This window comes from Ambystoma mexicanum, chromosome 2p, assembly GCF_040938575.1.
Source record: "Ambystoma mexicanum isolate Mex_15411 chromosome 2p, UKY_AmexF1_1, whole genome shotgun sequence".
Classification (NCBI taxonomy): Eukaryota; Metazoa; Chordata; class Amphibia; order Caudata; family Ambystomatidae; genus Ambystoma; species Ambystoma mexicanum.
The window spans coordinates 587,953,107-587,973,152 of NC_090923.1; the positions used below are offsets into that span (position 1 = coordinate 587,953,107).

Genomic DNA, 20,046 nt, shown 5'->3' on the forward strand with positions numbered 1-20,046 from the left:
TGCAAGAATGAAAGTAAATCCTACAAAGGATATTATTTGAGACTGAAATGCATGTGACCTTGCACTGTTTCAAACTTTTCTGATTGGTTCTAACGTTACACTTCCTCCCTAACGCAGAATAGATAAAAATTATTTTCAGGGCGACATTATGTTTTACACTGATCTCAGATCAAGTACATGTGTCATCTCGGAAGGTTATCAGGTGAAATCTGAAATGTATATTATAACTAAATCACATACACTGTTTTTGAAGGTATGTTCATATGAATGTTCAATTAGTGTTGCAACAACAAACCGTATACGGTTCTTAATCATTTCACACTACTTTTTGTGTAAGTGCTCTGTGCGATGAAAGATTTTAATTTCCAGTACGATTAACATTTGAATTTTTTTCATGAATATTCTATTCAAGGAATGTACCCAAGGCGTGGAATTAGAAGAGAAGGCACATGAACCAGAGGTGAACATAACCTAATATTAAATACAATTGGACATCACGTTGTATTTAGAATACCTTTTGAAGTTGTAATGTTTTCAAGTCACTCAATTTGTTTCTGTTTGTAGATATGTACATATGTTTGTTTGCATGGAAATGAAATGTGCTCGATTTAAACCATATAAAAACGATGCTTTTTTCAGCTTGATGGTGCGGTGGGCAAAGAGAAGGCTGCGGTTTCGAAGCAAATTAAGAAAACAAGGGTAAAGAACAAACAAGTTTGTTTTGGAGAAGTTTTTAGGCAGATGTTTTATTCATATTAAGTTTTTGGTTTAAAAATGGTATCTGCTGTATTTGTGCTATACATTGAGCAGGTTTTTCTACACATCTGTTAGAGGCCCAGAAGAAAGAGAAATATAAAGACTCAGCCAACAAATGAAACCAAAGATGTTGCTTGCCAAACAGCTTTCATAATGGAGAAACTACGATTTGAGGCACAGCGTAGTCCAGCAGACTTGTGATGCTTATACCCAGTGACCGGAAACAGAATGGAATCTCACCAGCAAACCATACAAGTGTCCATGGACCATTGCTACCATGTGCCAAATCGACAAGATGAAACAAAATCCAATGAAGATTCATTGCAATTCCTCGCAGACCCCTTGATACAATCTACATTCCCTCTAAAAATGTTCCACCCAAGAAACATTCAATGTTACCCGTTTCTCCAATTCATTTGCAAATATCACAACCTGAACAGAGACTGAAGCTTCAATGCAATTGACCGAGGAATTAGCTAAAGATCTCGACTTCAGTTTGCCTAGTTTGGGGATTTGTCCACCACACTCTAGTTACAAAACACATTCATGCCGACCGATTGGCTATTAAAGGAACAATAATATATTGTATTCGACAGCTGCAAGCTAGAGATTGTAAAAATGCTAAACTGCGGCCATACATTAAGAGGGAACATATGCAGGGAGCCATTGGTGAATGCGTCTCGTGTATTACAAGGCACTGACCCGAAAATATATGCCAGCTGTGTACACCTCCATAATCCATTTTCATGGTCAACTCAACCGATGCTGGGCAAAGTGCCGGCCGGAAATCTATGTTAGGTAGCTTTACTTTTCAGCAGGTCGACTTTCGGTAAGATTTCCAGTTTCTGTCAATTTGTGAGAGTCGAGTTCCTTGTGAAAACCCAGTACTACAAATTTCAAAATGGAATTCTTATTCCCCGCTTTTAATCAAGCCTGGAAAATCAAACAGATGTCAATAGAAAGTACATTCTCTGGTAAACGTTTCAGGCTAGTTGGCTACGGACAGTGCCGGCTTTTCCGCAAAGTACTGCACATACCACCTTCAAGACATAGAAAGTAAAAAAAACTGAGTTTGGTGATCGTGCAGGTGTCTGAATGTACATCTTCTGTTGCCATGGAGAAACATGGTTTCATCAAATCCGTCGAACATCTTGAATCCAGGGAAATGCAAATAGACCCGATAGCCACTGACAGGCATGTTTCAATAGCCACGGCCATGCGAGAGCAGTTTCCACATATTCAATATCAATTTGATGTATGGCACGTTGCTAAATCAGTCAAAACAATTACAGCTGCTGGTATAAAAAAATAATAGGAAAATATTTTAAAGTGGCGTCAGTCTATCAGCAACCATCTTTGATGGAGCTCCAAAACTTGTGATGGATCTGTAGAAATTCTACTTGAAAAATGGCGTTCATTGATGTACCATTGCTCCAACGTACACTCATGGACAGAAAAGCAACATTTCCATGTATGTGCACATGGACCTTTATCGAATGAGCAGGAACGCAAGAAGAAGTGGTTGGTGCCATGTTCCCCTTGGCACCAAACATTTGAGAAGATTGTGTACGATAAAACGCTTTCAAGAGACCTGAGGGGACTCGAAGAATTCTGTCATACCAGACATTTGGCGGGGTTCCATAATATGTTCCTAAAGTACAGGGCCAAAAGGTTGCATTTCAGCATAGACGGTATGGAGGCCAGAACAAGACTAGAAGTACTTGCGCACAACAAGAACGTTGGGAGGGAACAAGCAAAAACTCCAAGAACCTTCGGGATGCTGCATTACCTCATGGCCTTAACAAAACAAGGCAAACAATGGGTGGTCAAGCCAATATTCCAGGAAATGGAATTTGCATTTGTGAAAGATTTGGCAATGAATGTGTTGGCCATGCATAGTCATGGAATCGATCCTGATTTTGATCCTAGGACACATTCAATGCCACAAAACATTGCAAACGAGCCCTGTCCACCTAAAGCGGCACTTGTTGAAAGGCCGACTTGCAGATTTAAATGATTTGTAGCCGTCTTCATAATCTGCTCACAATAACATTTTCGATATGTTCCCCAATATTTGGACATTGTACATAAACAATCGAATGCTATTATACTCTCAATTTCAATGCTATAAAAAGAAGCATTAATATATAGTTAATTATACAGATTTAATCGGGTGTACAATTCATTCATGTATATCTTTTACCTTCCCTTCATTTATATTACTGGTCCTCGATTGATAAGACATGTATGTGGTTGCTATTGGTACTATATTTCAGAAGAGAATTGCCCTAGCACATCGGTGCAGCACTGCCCATTTGGGTGGCAGAAATACCAATATGCAAATGGATATTTGCCATCCAAAGGTACACTGAGGCTTGCTGTCTGTCAAACCCTCTGCTAGACCCAAACCACATCCACACATGCAGTGCATGGCACTAGCGTTGATGGCCTATGGTTGGTAAGATTTTCTTAACAATGATAAATCGCCTGACCTGTGTGAACCTCATAACTTCCAAAATGTTTTGCTTTACTGGTGTATTATTTTTTCTTACACATCGGTGAGTGAGCACCTTTTTACACACTCCAAGTATTTGAGTCTTTTGATGGGTGTGATTTCTTTGGGCTCTCCTTAGCTATCCATACTGTCTTTTCAAATGTATCCTCTTTGGCAGTAAGTGCCTGTTAGGTTGCCCTAGGTGCATCACTTAACTTTCGATGGCTAACCTTGACAGAACTACAGTTCGCGAAGGGTAGAAAGTATCCTTTTGGGGATAGTTAGTATCCTCTTTCTCATTTTAAATAAAAGTAACATTTAAGTTACACTGACAAACTTACCATTAATGGCAGGTGGGAGTATTTGTTGAAGAATTCAAATGATGTGAAAGGCTCACCAAGACTTCACTAGAGGATTCAAACGGTCCTAACATCACAGGAAATCATGCTCCCACCTTTCTGCTAAGTATATACAAGTTTAGTTTAGCTACCTTTGAAATGTTATGCTAATCTCGAAAGTATATTGGTTGTGCCTCTTCCACAAAAGCAATGTTGTTGGTTTGAGGTTATTATGTGGATCTAGAAAAATAGGCACCCCTCGATCACGATGTTATGTATTATGTTGGCCGAAGACCAACCGTCTCATGCATTTAGTACTAAAGATATATAACCATAAACTTGACCAAAGTGTGGCCATTTTAAGGTGACTGAAATCGCCATTTTGTTTTCTTGAATGTTTTGCTTTTTGCTTTCTGTTAAACTGCTTCACTGAAACAATATTCTGCTTTGCTAGTGCACAATGCAAGGCCGAGGGAGACATGTTGAAATATAACGTAGCAACCAGATAGAAATGCCCGGTCTCCTCCCGCGCGCTATCCTTGAAAGAGAGCAGCGAGGCATCCTAATCAGCTCACAGGTGCCATCAATTCTCGAAAAAAACACAGTAGTAATACTAGAAGCGAAAATTAAATGGCATGAATTATGCTCTTCTTTGCGACCCCCCTTCCCTGAGCCCTGTAGAGTCCTGGAGAGCAGTCGACCCGTAGGATCCAAATAGAAACTAGGACATAGGAAGGTCTGGAATGTGTCTCTTCCCCCACATGCAGCTTGCTAAAGAGAACAGAAGCATTATGTTCTCTTCAACAAAGACTTATGTCTGCGGCCTTGCAAAGTTTGCAATTGTTGCTAGAACAAATGTTTAAGATGTCATATTCGTCACCAATGTCAAACATTGTGCCGAATTCAAAAGGAAAAGTACAAGGGGCGGTATTGGATGTGACACTACTGATTACAAGATGCTTGTTTTGTATACATGTAACTGGTATGTTTTTCGCTCTCTTGCATCTCCCGAGGTCTGATAGACACGTCGCGGGACGTGAGACCAGTTGGCCAACTGAATTTGCTTTGCAATAAACCCTAGATTTTTGGGAATACAACCTCGTGTTTGGCGTATCAGTTCATGTGTGGTGATTGTGCCTTGTTTCCTCATGCGAGGGTCCCTCTTGGGCCCCTTCAATTATTCCTATAAGAATAATTGTACAACTGGGTTTTGCTTCCCCAGACATGCGGTTAGCCTGTACAGATAAAGTTCAACTTTACCACAGTGACTATCAGGGTACACTTTCTAAATTCAGCTTTAGCACAGTGGCATTCCATCCAACTTGGTACTCTGCATTTTTAAATGAACCCATCACCACTCCCACACGTTTAAGCCTTGCTGCTCAGTCACACTAGATTAGCATTTGTGCCGTTCATCAGAATAGGGTGACCTCTCAGACTACAGGATTGACAGATTCTGAAAATACATCCTACCACATACAGATAGGCAATGGTGTACATCAGACGGCTATCATGCCAAAAAGGGGGGACTCACTGGATGACATCCCCAAGTATGAATTAGGTTACAAGTGAACAAATGTTTCCCACAACGGACATTGTTGGCAGCTGGTCACATATGACATGTTGCAAAGGGAAGCAAACATTTTTGATGCCTAAAGATCAAGGCAAATCCAGCAGACAGCAACAATACCAACTAATAACAAAGACCCTTAGCAGAAAACCATATAAAACATGTTTTTAAACACCCAGCCCCAATCAAGTCAGTTGCTTTGTAGGAGACAGGAGGGTGGTAGAAGATGCAGAGGCTGGGGAGATGGAGAGTGGAGGAGTGGCAGTGGAACCCAGGAAGAGGTGGTGGGAGCCAAGAGGGTCAATGCGGAGGTGGTAAGAGTGGGAGAGGACAGGAGGCACTGGTAAACAGAGAATATATTAAGGTAATCAACAGGAGATGGTAACATCAAATGAAGAAAGGTGGCAGAAGGAGAAAAGATCAAGCCAGGAAAGCAGGAGTGAATAAAAGTTTCTCACCATAGTGACTAGAGTACTCATAGTCCATAGTCCCTAGTCCCCTTTTCCTCCATATTTGTGTGCGTCTCCAAGATCAACCACCAACTTGTTGCTTGAAGAAGGGACTGACCCTGAGGGAGTTGTGGGTGGAGGAGCGAAGAGCTCGAGTAAGAAGATAAAAAAAAGTGTCCCAACTGTCTCCCCGTAGCAGATTTAATAAGTCGTTACTATAAGGTATATGTTTTATATATGTACGAGGTGGCAGTACGCAACATCGACAAAAAGGGTGATGAAAGTGTAATTCAAGGGGTAAAAAGCATGTCCTCGCAGACATAAAATCTATCCTATGCCTCCATATGGCTACATGGATCAAGACCTTGCATCACTTGACTGTTTCTGACCGGTACAACCAATACCTTTGACGCATGGATATCCCATAAAGGAATTCGATGTCGGCTGAGTTAGCCTGCGGTCCCCAGCTATTCTCACCTTTTGAAAACCGATCTGCCGCCAAGCGCACATCTTACTTGAACAGTGGGAACCAATTCTTCATCGCCTCAGGCCCCTTCATGATTTGCTATGGCCTTACCACGAACCACTGGTTTTTGCTTCACCGGCGCGAGTGTGCACTTTCATCCACTACTGCAATGTTGAGCACAAGGCTATCCACTTCTCAGGACTGCACTAGAAAGTTAGGGGACGACTCTGAAAAATTGTCTAATGCTCATCCTTGCTTACCCTATGCACTTGCACGGCCGATGGCACAAGGCCTAGTCGGAGCATGAATGCAACTTACTTGGTATGGGCACGCAATGTCACCAGTCTCGCATGAACGTAGACAGGGCTGCCTTAGGTGTGATAGATCGTCTGAACGGACATGTATGAATTATAGTAGGCGGTGTGCAATTGAAGGCTGTCCCCTGTTAAGCTCACAACAGACTGAATACAACCCTCTTGGGAAAGAAGCCAAGTGATAGCTTGCAGGGTTTAACAAGGTTTCATTGTACCGTATAAAAAAATATCAGCAAAGGTGTCTGCTATTCGAGAATGTGGAGACTCCAGAATGAATGTTTTTGCCTTTTGAGAGGCGACAGTGTTAGTAATGTCATCACATATAAGGTCATAACCCGCAGTAGGGATCGGTAACACAGTATTCATTATTGTTCTGCATTAGTGGATGCCAGTCTACAATTTGTTTATTTTTCCAAGCGTATTTCAAATTCCACGTGGGTCCGCTGGGCTCATCCCTCCATGAAGTGAAGGTCAGGTCATGGACTGATGCATGTGGGAATGGAAGAAATTCATCAAGTCACACTGACGCATCTTGTCCGGTCTGTTTTATTACTGTGGTATTCTTACACAAAATCAAAACCTATCCGTCTCCGGCTTCAATCGCTGAAAACAAGCTTCTATTGTTATTTGGCCTTGAGCAAAAGTCAGCAACCGCTAGGCTAGAAGGGCACAAGATGATGAATACCCGCAAAAATGATTTACTATATTGAAAGTGGACAATGGAACATTTACTTTCAATTTCTGCAATCGGTTGTTCAGAGCGGACACTCTGCGTTACACCGAGAGAATGGAACTCCGTAACATTATGTAAGTTCAACTATACATTATATTTTCACAATTAAAAGCGCCATTTGTGCTGTATGCATATTGAATAATTCAGCGACGTGCAAATGTGCAATTTGATGAAAATAATGGGCACAATACGCCATGTTGAATTATATTTATACTGCGCCATAATTAAAAACCCAAGTGCATAACTCACTTTTTTAATTATAAGTCTACTAATAATGGTTATTGGTGTATAGTTTAGAGGAGTGAATAGAGGTTTGATTTTATGGCTGGTATTGCTTACTGACATTGTTATGGGTTGTTAGCTGGAGCATATTCTGACGATAATTTGACGACCTGCAACCACAACCTGTATGCAGGCTAGTGATATCTAAACCACTTTGTCCCGTGGAATATCAAGGTGTGCTATCAACGTTGCATTATTGTACACCATAAAGTAGGTGTGGGGTGCAAGTGCCGGGGGCTGAACATTTTCCGATCAATAATAATTCCAGTTCCGTTATGCCATCTGTCTGTGGTTCACAATATTCGTCAGCTTATCCATCCCATAGGGAGCTATACCTACTTCACAGCGCTAACCTTTCATGCACATTGTGGTCCCAAATACTCCCCCATGTTGTCATGTGTGTGCATTATGTGTGGTTTGCGTTCATGATTAGGTTTCATCCGGTGCAGAATTACAGGGTAAATGGGTAAATGTGAATAAAGACCGGATACTAAAATATATTTTTATTCTGTTATCTACACAGATATATTGTACCGTTCTGCAAATGCCATAGTTTCCAGCTACTGTTGAATGCATTCTTCAATCAACAATGGCAGATATGCCTAAACTGAGCTTTTTGCATTACTGTCATGTGGGAGGACAAACGGGAACCGATCTGCACTTTGGCGGTACTAGCGACCAGGAGAAACCGGTCATTGTTTCCGGTGTAGCAAGCTGCTGATGCAAAAGCATTGCGATTGAAAGTGCATCGAATCCATATCTTCTCACGAAAGGAACACCATGTGCGTCATTAGAAAGTTTTGCTGGTGTAACATAAGGACACACAAAAATTGGTCGATGCTCGCAACAGGCGGATCATGAAGACGTTACAAACAACATTTGAAGCATGCAATGTTTGCTAGCTATAACTTGTATTGCAAAAACATATAGTTAATTTCGTGGATGTGGTTTTGGGAGTGTTTGATAAATAAAAGCACTTGCTACATTGCAGACTAATGATGTTTTCTTTAAAAAATAATGTTTTCCTATCCGATTTGGGATGCGCTGAGAGATGTGTGTGAGTATCTTCCTGGTTCTGCGTTAACTGACATTATGGCATAGGTGATGACTGGGCGCGTTTGGCTATGCTGGCCACTAACGTTCATGAAAATAGGTGGAACATATCGTTTGGAATAGTGATGTCAGCTTCAGGGGTGGGCGATCTGTATTCTTGCCGTGAGCGCCCTTGAAGTTAATGCGATGCCTCAACGGATAAGATTAGCACAAGATGGCTGCGCCAAACCCGTTATTTTCACATGTGTAATCGTGAGGAAAACTAAGGTAAGATGCATAGGAAAAATGTTTGATAACAGCATGCTTAAAAATACATGCCCGAATGATCGGGACAATAACATTTTTGAGCGCACTTACCCTTTAAATGTACAATTTAAGGAAATGACTAACATCTTCAATCCTCTCACCATTAGTCACTAAAAACCAAATTTTTGATAATGTGATTTTAAGCTGGAATCTTACGGGGGGAGATTTATTTTGCTTTGCTGACGTTCCAAACTTTAATCCTTGGCAAAACCTGGCTTGGATCACGTTGCCTTGAAAGATACTGATTCAGCAGTACGAACATTATGTATATAACGGAACATAAAATGTGTAATGTGTGTTCCTTTTATACAAAATCTAGGTTTGTCTCGTTACTACACAATAGTTACACGAGGACAGTGAGGACAGCAATCACCTTACATGTCAGCATACTGCTCATGAGCTTGTCTGCAAAGGGAGAGACACACTCAATGGGTATCCAGAAATCTGTGAGGTCTATGGATTGATTGAATACAAAAACAGAAAAGTGGTCACCCACTAGAATAGGGGAAAGAGTGTGAGGTCCACACAATAGGTGAATAAAATATTAGCAATGATCACCAACTACCAAGAACAGAGGGGATCTGGTGCAGAGCTGCTCAGCCACCATCAAAGTTTTGCCTGATTCCAACACTTCCAAATTCACAACACATGAGGACTGAAAGGAGAGCGGCAACACAAAGGGGGGTGGATTTACAAATCCCTGAACAATCATGTAACACAGACAACGGGGAAGGGTCCAATCAATCACAGAACCTATTGGAGACACTAGACAATACAAAAAGGAGGCATGAAGGAAGGTGGAACAGATTTCCAAAGAATTGGCATGTTGGGATTGTGAGAGGTGATCAGGTGGCTAAGGCAGTTAGCCCAGTCCTAGAGACAATCCCGTCATCACCGATGTTCAAGAAACCTGCATATCCCAGAAGCCAGTTGCCACTGAGAAGGAGCACTATTTGAATGGACTTGTGGAGGCTGGAGTTAGGAATGACTAGTACTTGAAGAGTAACAGTATGATGTTGAAGCCTGGCAAGGGTTGGACATAAAGAGAATCTCATCAAAGCCTGCAGTGGGCTCAAACCAAGGAGGGCACGTCTGGGCTGGTGGATGAAAATTATATCAGTTTGATATGCACCCAAAAACGGGGCAGATGGATGAGGGGCATGTTCTGGTAATTGTTTTGTGTATCGCCTGAGGACAGAGGGATGAGATGTTCTAGTTAGGACAAGTGTGCTGTGTCTGCATCTACAAATCCTATTGGGGCAACTGATAAAGGACAACTGTAGCTACTTCCAAGCAAACCATGAAGGTCACGAAAGGTGCGTGCTCGAATGCTCGATGCACCCTGAAACTACGTGACTTAGAAGAAAACCTCACGGTGCAGCAATCCTAGGTTCCGATTATGTAGAGTAGGGAACTGATCCTCAACTGGACACTAGGCCCTTTTACTTTTAACTCCTGCACTCAGCCCTGTAAATCCTTAACAATGTTTGTAATTCTGCTTGCCCCTCTTATGTTTTAGATGTCTTCCCCAGTAGAACCTGCAAGGCATTAAGGCTTCCTACAGCTCTCCCCAAAATCAAAATAAAGATGTTGCACGTGTTCCTGATGTCTCAATTCTACTGTTGCATTTGAGCTGTGACAGCCTCCAATCCCATACTTGCTGCTGGAATATGACAATTGTTCTTTTTACTTGCATTGAATTAGCTGCTAGGAATACACTCATCAACTGGCTGGGGTTGCAGGCTTATTTTGGTCTATCCAATCAGAGTTACCAGAAGAGTGGTTTACTTACTTAATGTCCATATTTCCTGCCATATGCCTAGAAACCTATGGCTGTCCTGTTTGTTCCTCAGTATCTATCTTCTATACTTTAAATGAAGCAAAATGTGCATGTTCCCCCAGTTCATTTATTGGATCTACCCTGTAGCAACACATTGATATTGAATAAATAACAGGTATATGTTTACATGCCTAGACACCAAAGCTTTTCACATATGTACTGCATTTACATTTTCTCTCTCTCAGAATTAACACCTAATTTTGTTGGACGCATATACTGGATAGCAGAAAAGAAGCTCACTCTTCAGTCAGTGCATTTTAGAACAATGTAATGTTTGATTATTAGTAGCAGCAACAGGAGCCCTGTGCCATCAAATGCACACTTAATGCTTAGCCACACAAGTCTTTGCTTGTGCATTTTCTTCTCCAACTTCTTCACTGAGATCATTAACAGGTACCTCTTTTTCACACATCAAAGCAATTAAGTAATTGTTTCTTTCTGAGCATTTGACAGATTGAATCACCTGCAGGCACCCCATTTTTAAGGAGAGTGAAGTAAATATGTTTTTCTCATGTGTCCAAGTGGTCCGAGTGGGTTTATAACTTTCATAGTTCTTCTCCTCATACTCTTACACTTTCTCTGGTGCACTGTAAGCAGTTCCCTCTGATTGAAGCATTTTTTACATACTTTACAAATGAACATTCCTCCTGTGTGAAAGGCATAATGTCTTATCAGTTGTGATTTGAGCATAAAACCTCTCTCGCATTCAGTGCACTGATGAGTTCTTTCTCCAGCATTTCTTGGACACTGAGCCAGAGTGGACCCCAGTACAAAGCGTTTCTTAAATTCAGTGCATGGATTAGGTCCAACTTCCATATGCATTCGTAAATGTCTAGAAAGAATTGACTTTTTCCGGAACCTTTTCTCACATCTGGTGCATTGATAGGGCGCCTCTCCAAAATGAGATCTAAGGTGAGTATTAAGAACGGAATTCTCCAAGAAGCTTTTCTCACATTTAGTACATTGATATGTTTTCTTTCCGAAATGCGTTCTTAGGTGGACAGTGAGAAGTGATTTCTTATTAAAGGTTGTCTCACATTCAGTGCAAGAATATGATCTCCCATTTTTCAAAAAATTCAACTTCCTTGAATTGAGTTTTACATTCCCCAAATTACTAGCATAGTTGTCACATTTATTGGACAAATCTCTTTGTGGAAATCCGTGATGTAAATTGGAATATTTTGAATTTATGACACCACTGCCCCATTGACTTTTCTCTCCTCCCAATTCTGGATTACTTTCTTCCCACAGCTGGCTTTCACCCGGAATTCCCTGCACAGGATTTTGGAACACAGTTAGTTGTGCTTCTGCCAATGGAGGTTTTCCAAGTAGTCCCACAGCTTTGCAAACTATTTCTCTACTACAGGTTATAGGCAATCCATCATTTCCTTTAGAAGTAGTTTGATCATCTGCAGATGTAGCAAGGGAATCAATATCCTTAATAAATTGAATTTCAGTGTCTAAATTCAGATTTGTGGACAGCATGGATAATATATTTGGGTCTACGTTAAATGTTTCACTGCCAAGCTCTGGCTTCATTTGAATAAATGTCTCTTTGCCATCTGGATTTACACAAACTAAAAAAACTGCTTTCACACCTGGATAATCTGCAATCCTGCTGAGGCTTTCTGTTCCATCAAAGTCTTGCAGATCCATTAAATAGGTCACTCCCTCTTTATTCATGCTGGATGGAACTTCAGGTGTCATGACAGTGTGGGAATTAGTAGCATGTTCTCCTTCTGAATTGGGATAATCCATCAGAGTTGTCTCAGAGTTTTCTTCTGGAAAATTTGAGACCGTCTCATGTCTTGTGAGACTTGAGCTCTGGCTGAAGCTCTGTCCACATTTAATGCAAGGATATTGCTTTTCTTTTATATGTACACGCTGATGTACAATCAAGCTAGCCAGCATGCTGAAGCCCTTTCCACATCCTCCACATACATAGAGTTTCTCTCCTGTTGGCCTCCACTGCCGACGGGGTATGGCTGACGATTGCCTGCAGGTGTTGCTACTGTCAGAATATGTAAGCATCTGCTTTCCTGTACGGGTCTTCGGATTACTAATTACATCACTGCCACATTCACTACATTTCTCAGCGTCTTCTGCTGTGTGTATCATTGGTTGTTTGGTTGATTGCTTCAATGCATGATTTTGTTCATGCTCAGTAGACTGACTGATTACGTTCTGCGCCGTGCTTCTACACTTCCTTTGGAAAATGCCCCTTTGCTTACTGGCTTTTCCAAACTCGGAAACTGAGAAAACATCCTCTTGGTCTTTACCCGAGGTTTCATTTGGATCCAATTCAATAGGGAAAACTTGATTCGCCTCCACGTATATGCTCCTTGACCGTCCCTCTGTTGAATTGAAAGAAAGGGCATAGATTAAGTCATGCTCAAATATAGTCTGTAGTTAATCTGCATTTATTTGTTTTAAAGCAAAAAGTGCTTTTGCCAAGAATCGCTGTGCAAAGGGTACATTGATGTTCAGATCAGTGCCATTGCAGGATGCGTTACATAGTCATGATTTATTAATGGATATCTTAACTAGATGGTGGAGGTGAATGAGCTGGAACAGTGAAGGCAGACAGCACCTAAAAGACCATAAATGCATCTTCAGAAATAGTATTTACAGATATATCCAGTTATGCAAACTAGTGGTGATGGTGGTTGAGGGATAGGTCTCATATCACAATAAGTGTCTGGACATCCCTTCTGGGAGATAAAACGATTATTAAGAGTGATCTGGTGGACCATAAGGTCCTCTGTAGGCATCTTGAGAGATAAAGGGAAGACAGCATTACTGCTGCTACTGGATCCAGTAGCAGCAGTAATGCTGTCTTCCCTTTATCTCTCAGCTCATCGATCTGAGTCTTCAGATCTATCAGTGCGGTTTCTGTCCCATGTAGTGGTCGGAATCCCGATTGTCTGACCCCTAGGAGTTTGTGCCGTTCAAGGTATTTTAGGATCTGCAGGTATGCAACTTTATCCAAAATTTTGAGTAAAAATGGTACCGTTGTAATGGGGCGGTAGTTGGTGGCGATAAGAGGCTCTAAAGTTTGCTTCTTCAGAAGAGGGAGAACCCAAGATTGTTTGAGAATGACTGGGATGGTGCCAGAGGCAAAAGAGGCGTTGAGCAGTTTGGAGATGAAAGGGGAGAGGTCTCTCGCAGCCTCTTTTATGATGTGTGCTGGGCAGACATCTCCTTTACAATCGGACGGTTTAAGAGAAAGGATGGTTTTTTCCACTTCAAGTATCAGTGTTTTGGTGAAGCAGAATGTATTATTTGGATCAGAAATATTTGTATTTGGAAGGGGAGAGCGAGTTGGTTGAGGTAAATTCAGGGAATCTTTCTTATTTTTTTATTTTGGTTTGAAGAGTATTTATTTTATTAGTTAGGGCTTGTTGCATCTCTGAACACCAATTCTTGTTTTTGATGCAGATATCAGGTGTGGAGATAGGGGACTCTAGTTCTCTTAGGATAGTGAATAATTCTTTCATACTAGAGTTAGAATTGGCCATAAGTTCATTATAGGAATTTCCTTTTTGTAGTGTGATGCAGTGGACGTTAGCTTCTTTTTGTTCTCATTGGAAGGGCAGAGCCGCCAGTCGGTTTTCACATTTTCTTTTTAATAGTTGCAAGTCCTTTAATTGTGGAATGAACCACTTATTAAGGTGTGCTTTGGCTTTACTAGCTCTCAGTTTGAGAGGGGCGGCTTTGTCCAGAGTAGAGAGCATGATCTTATTATATTCCTGCACCAAAGTACTTGGGTCAAGGTTATCTGGCAGAGAGTTTAAGGTGGGTAGAATATTAGGGATCACACTGTCCACTGTAATATTCTTTTTCAATCTGGTTAGACAGGGTGGCGCTACTTGAGGAGCTATGACTATAGGTCTGGTAGTGGAAAGCGTCAAGGAAACGAGGGAGTGGTCAGTCCAGGATAGGGGAGAAATAGAGGTAATAGTAGCTATACAGTTGTAGTCGGCTACCCAGTCCAAGGTTCTACCCTTGATATGGGTGGGAGCGTTCACTTTTTGTGTTAATGCATTGATGGAGTTTACTATTTGTAGGGCCTGTTTATCCGAGGGATCATTCAGGCCTAAGTTAAAGACGCCAAGCAGCAGTACTTGGGAGGTGGGTTTGAGATTACAGAGATCTGGTCAGAGGCTCGTATATTTTGGGAAGTCTGGAGCGTAATTTAAGATTTCTATTTGACGTAGTGCAAGGGACCATAGTGTAGTCTCCTGAGGCCTGTTGGTTGGAGAGGGCAAGGCTGTTAGGCTTGGGCGCCATGCTAGGAGGGTTGAGTAGGTGGGATCTATTCTCATCTAGGAGGGTAACATTGTGGTGGACTACTAAGCTAATGATGAGTTGAAGGGTGATTAGTAACTTGAGGATTACAGGATACTGTGGCCTGGCATATTTAGAAGTGAGACGTAGGTCACGATAGGCAAGTTCAATTTATGGCTAAGTGAGCCTAAAAGCACAGTGTACAATGTGAGCAGAATGCTCTAAAAACAATTCACAATAGGCAAATTCAGCTTATGGCTAAGTGGGCCACAACTCTGGCGGTGTAGAATCTGAAGTGGGGGAGGATGAAAGAATAGACCTTTTCTAGATTGCTACAAAAAAGGTAGGGCAGAAGGAGGTGGATGAGATACTCGTGTTGCAAGAAATGGAGAAGGAGTGATCAGGAAGGAGGACATCCAAGCAAGGCTATTGGTCTGAAAGCCAAGATATGAAGGAGATAATTAACTATTTCAAAAGCAGAAGGAGAAATTACTTACCATTAGTACCCGGCGCTGCATATTCAGAATGGCATCTGCACACTGCACCGGTTGGTGCGTTTATAAGCCTTACAACAAGATAAGCCCCCCAACGTTGTGGCGTGCTTTTTGCGCAGGTGCCAACCATTGTTGCCATGTAAAGGAAGAAGGGACAACCTGTAGTCCCTTCTCCCTGTTCCATTCATTTCAACTGCCACCATGGAAAGGGAGAAGGGACTACATTTAGTCCCTTCTCCCTGATCCCTGGCGGCAATTTATTTTTCAGAAGCTGGAATTGATATCTGATGAGGAATCTGCGGAAGAATGCAATCCATTAAAGAGAGATGAAGGAAAATGTGCCTACGTGATGGGTGGGAGCAGGGAACCTTGACGAGAGTGAGTGGGATACATTATCATGACTGATTAGAATAACTTTGTGAGACGTGGACGGACAAGCATTGTTTTTGTGAAGTGTCTGCTATTGAACCCAGAAAAAGCTACTGAACAAACAATGCTTGCTTACCTCTTTGTAAAATAATGCATTTGCATTAAAAATACTGAAGCACAGGGGCAGTTTAAATGCATGCTTATTGTATAAACTTTGTAAACCATCTGTTTTAGCCCAGTTCTATAGGGTGATGGAAGCGATCTTCAAAAGGTGAAGAGAAACAGGAGCGATGGCACGAAAAAGGTGAGACGCGTGGTGACCCAAAGCGCACAGGGCGAGTGTGTGCATTTGGGAGGTGTGAGGGCGTCCTCACTTCCTTCTCCCAAACATCATCTGCTCAGGTGTCCAGGGAAGGGCCACCCACTCTTGGATGCCGATGCTGGGGGTGGAGATGCAAGGGAGGATCACCTGGGTAGAGGAGACTTGGGGAATGGTAGAGGGGGGATGTCCTTGGGTGAGACGCGGTATCCTCCCCCACCCCCCCATTTCCATTCCATGATTAACCCTCAGTCCCAGCAGCCTATATGGGATATTGTTACACTATTCCCTGGATAACACTAGAAAACACTATCAATGTAGGGACACTAGGAAGAGGGTGAAGAAGAGGATGTCCGCAGATGATATAGTATCCCCCTTTTCCCTGTGAGAACCAACCTTACCTCCCCCCCCCTGCCTTTATAGGCTGTTGCCAATCACATCCCTTCCTTTCCCCTCATTCATACAATTATAGTACTGAGACGAGGAAGAACTGAAATGTAATTTCACCATTCTGGTACTGAGACGAGTAAGAGGCCTGCAGACTGTTGTGAGGAACAGGCATGTCCAGATAACTCAAGCAACTAGGTCAGGCAATTGGGCTTGAGGACTAACACCGGCAACCTGTTAAATGGTTGCAGGTGCATAAAAGGTGGGGCTGACAATCAGACAGGGGAGACCTGCACGAGAAAAGGTGGACTGAGTATTTTGGGCCTGAGAGTGGAGAAATCCTATGGAGAAGGAGGCTGCCGAGGAGAGTCCTGTCTGGGGGCGATGACGTCAGCAAGTGCCCCAGAGAGACTGAGGCCCAGGCCTGCCGTGAGAGTGCCACTGTGGTGGGAGCCTCCATCGCCGGCTGCCCGCTGAAAGGCACGGAAGAAATCCTATTGGTGACCGCAAGCTACCGGCAGCCTCCGTGAGGCAAGCGGATGCTGCCGGCAATTTACAGAAAGAAGACTGGCATGCAAGCAGAGCTTGCAATATTACGAAGACATAGGTGCGGAGCCGCAAGGGACCGGTGAGTGAGCAAAAGGGAACACTCGTAACGGGGCGCTCCTGGGGCTATTACAGGGCAAACGTAATTGCTGAATAAACAAAATGAGATGTGCAAGATAAAGTGAACCCAAAGAGAAGGGTTATAGTGAACAATACGAACAAGATACAGTGAGTGAAATGATGATAAATAAGAACTATTGAATACTAAACTAAAGGAAAGCTTTTAATAAGCCTATGAATGGAAGGCAAGTTTGTGTGAAGAACATGTAATATATATTGAAAAGCAAAGAACGAATGTTATGAAATACAATGAAAAGCAAGTAATGAATATTATGAAAGTGTGTGAAAGAAATGTGGCGAAGGAAAGAGCACCACAGAGTGAACTGTATGTAAGAACACATTGTGGCAAAGTCAAAGAGACCTTATGAAATTTGTTTTTGCCTTGAGGAAGGGAACAACAAGGCCCCTTTTTGGAACTGTGTTGTCTTCTTGTGGAAGGGAATCCCAAGACTTTGTGGAACTGTCTTGAACTTGGGGAAGGGGTGATGGAAATCAAGTCAAGAGCTGGAAGAAGTTACAAACTTTATTTTGAACACCATTTCTTTTATTGCTGGCATCTAAACACATTGTTTAGCTTTAGTTGTGAGGTCAAGTATAGGTTTTGGACATATTTTTAAATTGCACTTACTGACTCAGACTATCCTTAGTTTCATTAGGTAGGGAAATCCCACCTTAGCATAGGGCAAGTTAAGCCGTCAACCATCAGGACATTTAAGTTAATAAACTAATTTTGTTTGAACTTTGAATCTGTTGTCTGTGTATTGCTTCATGATGCCTTCACATAGGCCACATAGCTTAAGAGAAGAAGAGTACAAGAAGTTTATACGATTGACACCATACCTTGCTTGACTGAGTCGGACCTCAAACCCAGAGGCAGTCAGAATGGGGTAGGTCTTGTAGCAGAGAGCAGTGTTATACCAGAGGCAAGGCTCGTGAGTGTGTCAAGTCACTGTCCTTTACCGCTAAACACGTGATGAGTACTATTAGCAAACGATTTGTGGACCCAACAAATCCTAGACATCTATTCGTATTAAACTGTGTAACTGATCATTCAGAAACATTGCACTTCCCTACACAGCACATCTCTAAAACACCACGAATTTACACTTGTAATATAGTGCCTCTTTATTTTGATTACATAGGTACACAAAGAATGCCCTCATACTTTGGTACAGCATTTATGTAGACTTCTCTTGCAAAGAGGAGTATTCAAAATAATAATGTTAAACAAGATCCATTTCCTAATATTACCAATACTATGCTTGAATATAATCCTAGCATTCTACTCTTTCCCTAATCATTTTTATAAATCCAAAGCATACAGCCAATCAGCAATGTGCACAGCCATATTAAATATGACACAGTTAAGCTTCAAGGATATACTCATGTTTCTGTTAGAAAAGCTGAGCCAGTAGCTACTACAGTCCATACAAACATTAAACAGAATAGCTAAAATCCTATCAAAAGCCCAAATCAATATGACGATTAATTAAAATACAGATTAAAAAAAACATTCCCTATCCACACGTTGGATTCCTCTTTCATCCATCACATCCACTGCTGTATTTAATGGGGCCACTTCTCCAAGGTAGACAGCAGTAGTACAAGGCGGTGGGGGTAAGAGACAGAAATTTTGGAGTGTGCTGTGCCCCAGACTCGTAGCACAAGTTGGCTCAGTGGTTCCGAAACAGCAGTGAATACCCCAGAAGTGGACCTAACAAACAAGCATTGACAATGTCAATAGTTTGGGCTTTCATCTTCAAAACAATAGATCAGCCCGTTTCCCGTGCATCTTCAATGTGAACAGGAATGCAAGTTAAAGGATGTCATGCAGGTAGGAACCACTAGAGTACATGGTTGTCTGCCAGAAATTTGAATGGTCCATTTTCATCACAGAAGATTAGTGGCATTGGATCCACCAGGCCAAAGAAGGAGCAGCTCCAGAGACTGAAGATTGGGTTTGATAATCTATGGACCACCTGTGAGAACGTGCATGCTATGTGTGATGAAAGCATAGCGTACACATTGGTAACGGAGGGAAGAATGCAACCAGCAGCTCTGCTGAAGCACCTTTGACAGCTTTGTTTTTCGGGAGGGACCTATTCAGTCATAGCAGTCCTACACAAGTGCAGTTTTCATTAGATTGGAAATGGTTGTTCAAGTATTCACGTAGACCTTCGTTATGGCACTTTCTGTTTCTCCTATCTTTTCCAACTGCTTCTCCATTGACTATCCTTCCCTTCTCACTAAGTCTGGTAGGAAGAAGTTCAAAAAGGATATCTTGGCCTCTAACCCTGGTCTTCCTATCGCCGACACCTACTCCAATGCTTCCTCCAGACAGACCATCACCGACATCCTCTGTCGTTCCTTCGCCAGATCTTTGGACTCCTCATATGATCTCTGTGCTCTGTCCCATCTCCTCCTCGCTCATTAATGGAGGCACTCGCTGGGAAGTTCTCATGGCTTCCTTCAACTCTAATGTCCGTCTACCTAAATGGCACTGTCATGGTCCAAGGACCCCAAGCAATGCCCTTGCCTATCACTTCATTTCCTAAACCCAGGACATCCTGTCCACCCTCTCCACCACCACCCGTCCTCTACTCTCCCCTCTCCATCTGTGCTTGCTGACCCTCCTTTACCCTCCGCCCCACCATCCTTCTCGTCCTTTCCTCTTTTCTCCCCTGATGAGGTCACTAGACAAGTCCGATCTATGAAAGCCTCGTCAAAACAGGTTCATCCCAGTTCCTCTAAAACCATCAAGGACCAGATTGACACCCTCGCTCCGGCCCTTGCTGATTTTTGCAACCACTCCTTTGCCTCAGGATCCTTCCCCACCTCCACTCTGAAGCACTCCCTTGTGCATCCTCTTCTCATGAAACCCACAGCTGATCCTTCCTGTCCAGCTAACTATCTCCCAATTTCC

General features: G+C 42.3%; 1 protein-coding gene across 3 annotated transcripts in view; it reads right to left on the reverse strand.

Moving 5' to 3' along the window:
• Positions 1-6,917: 6,917 nt before the first annotated feature.
• LOC138566579 (zinc finger protein 345-like) overlaps positions 6,918-20,046 on the reverse strand; it is a 187,046-nt gene continuing 173,917 nt past the window's right edge. For all 3 annotated transcript variants that reach the window (XM_069644084.1, XM_069644085.1, XM_069644086.1), the window contains exon 5: positions 6,918-12,955. In XM_069644084.1, coding sequence (XP_069500185.1) covers positions 11,082-12,955 — 1,874 coding nt within the window. In that variant the 3' untranslated portion in view covers positions 6,918-11,081. The remainder of the gene's footprint in view (positions 12,956-20,046) is intronic.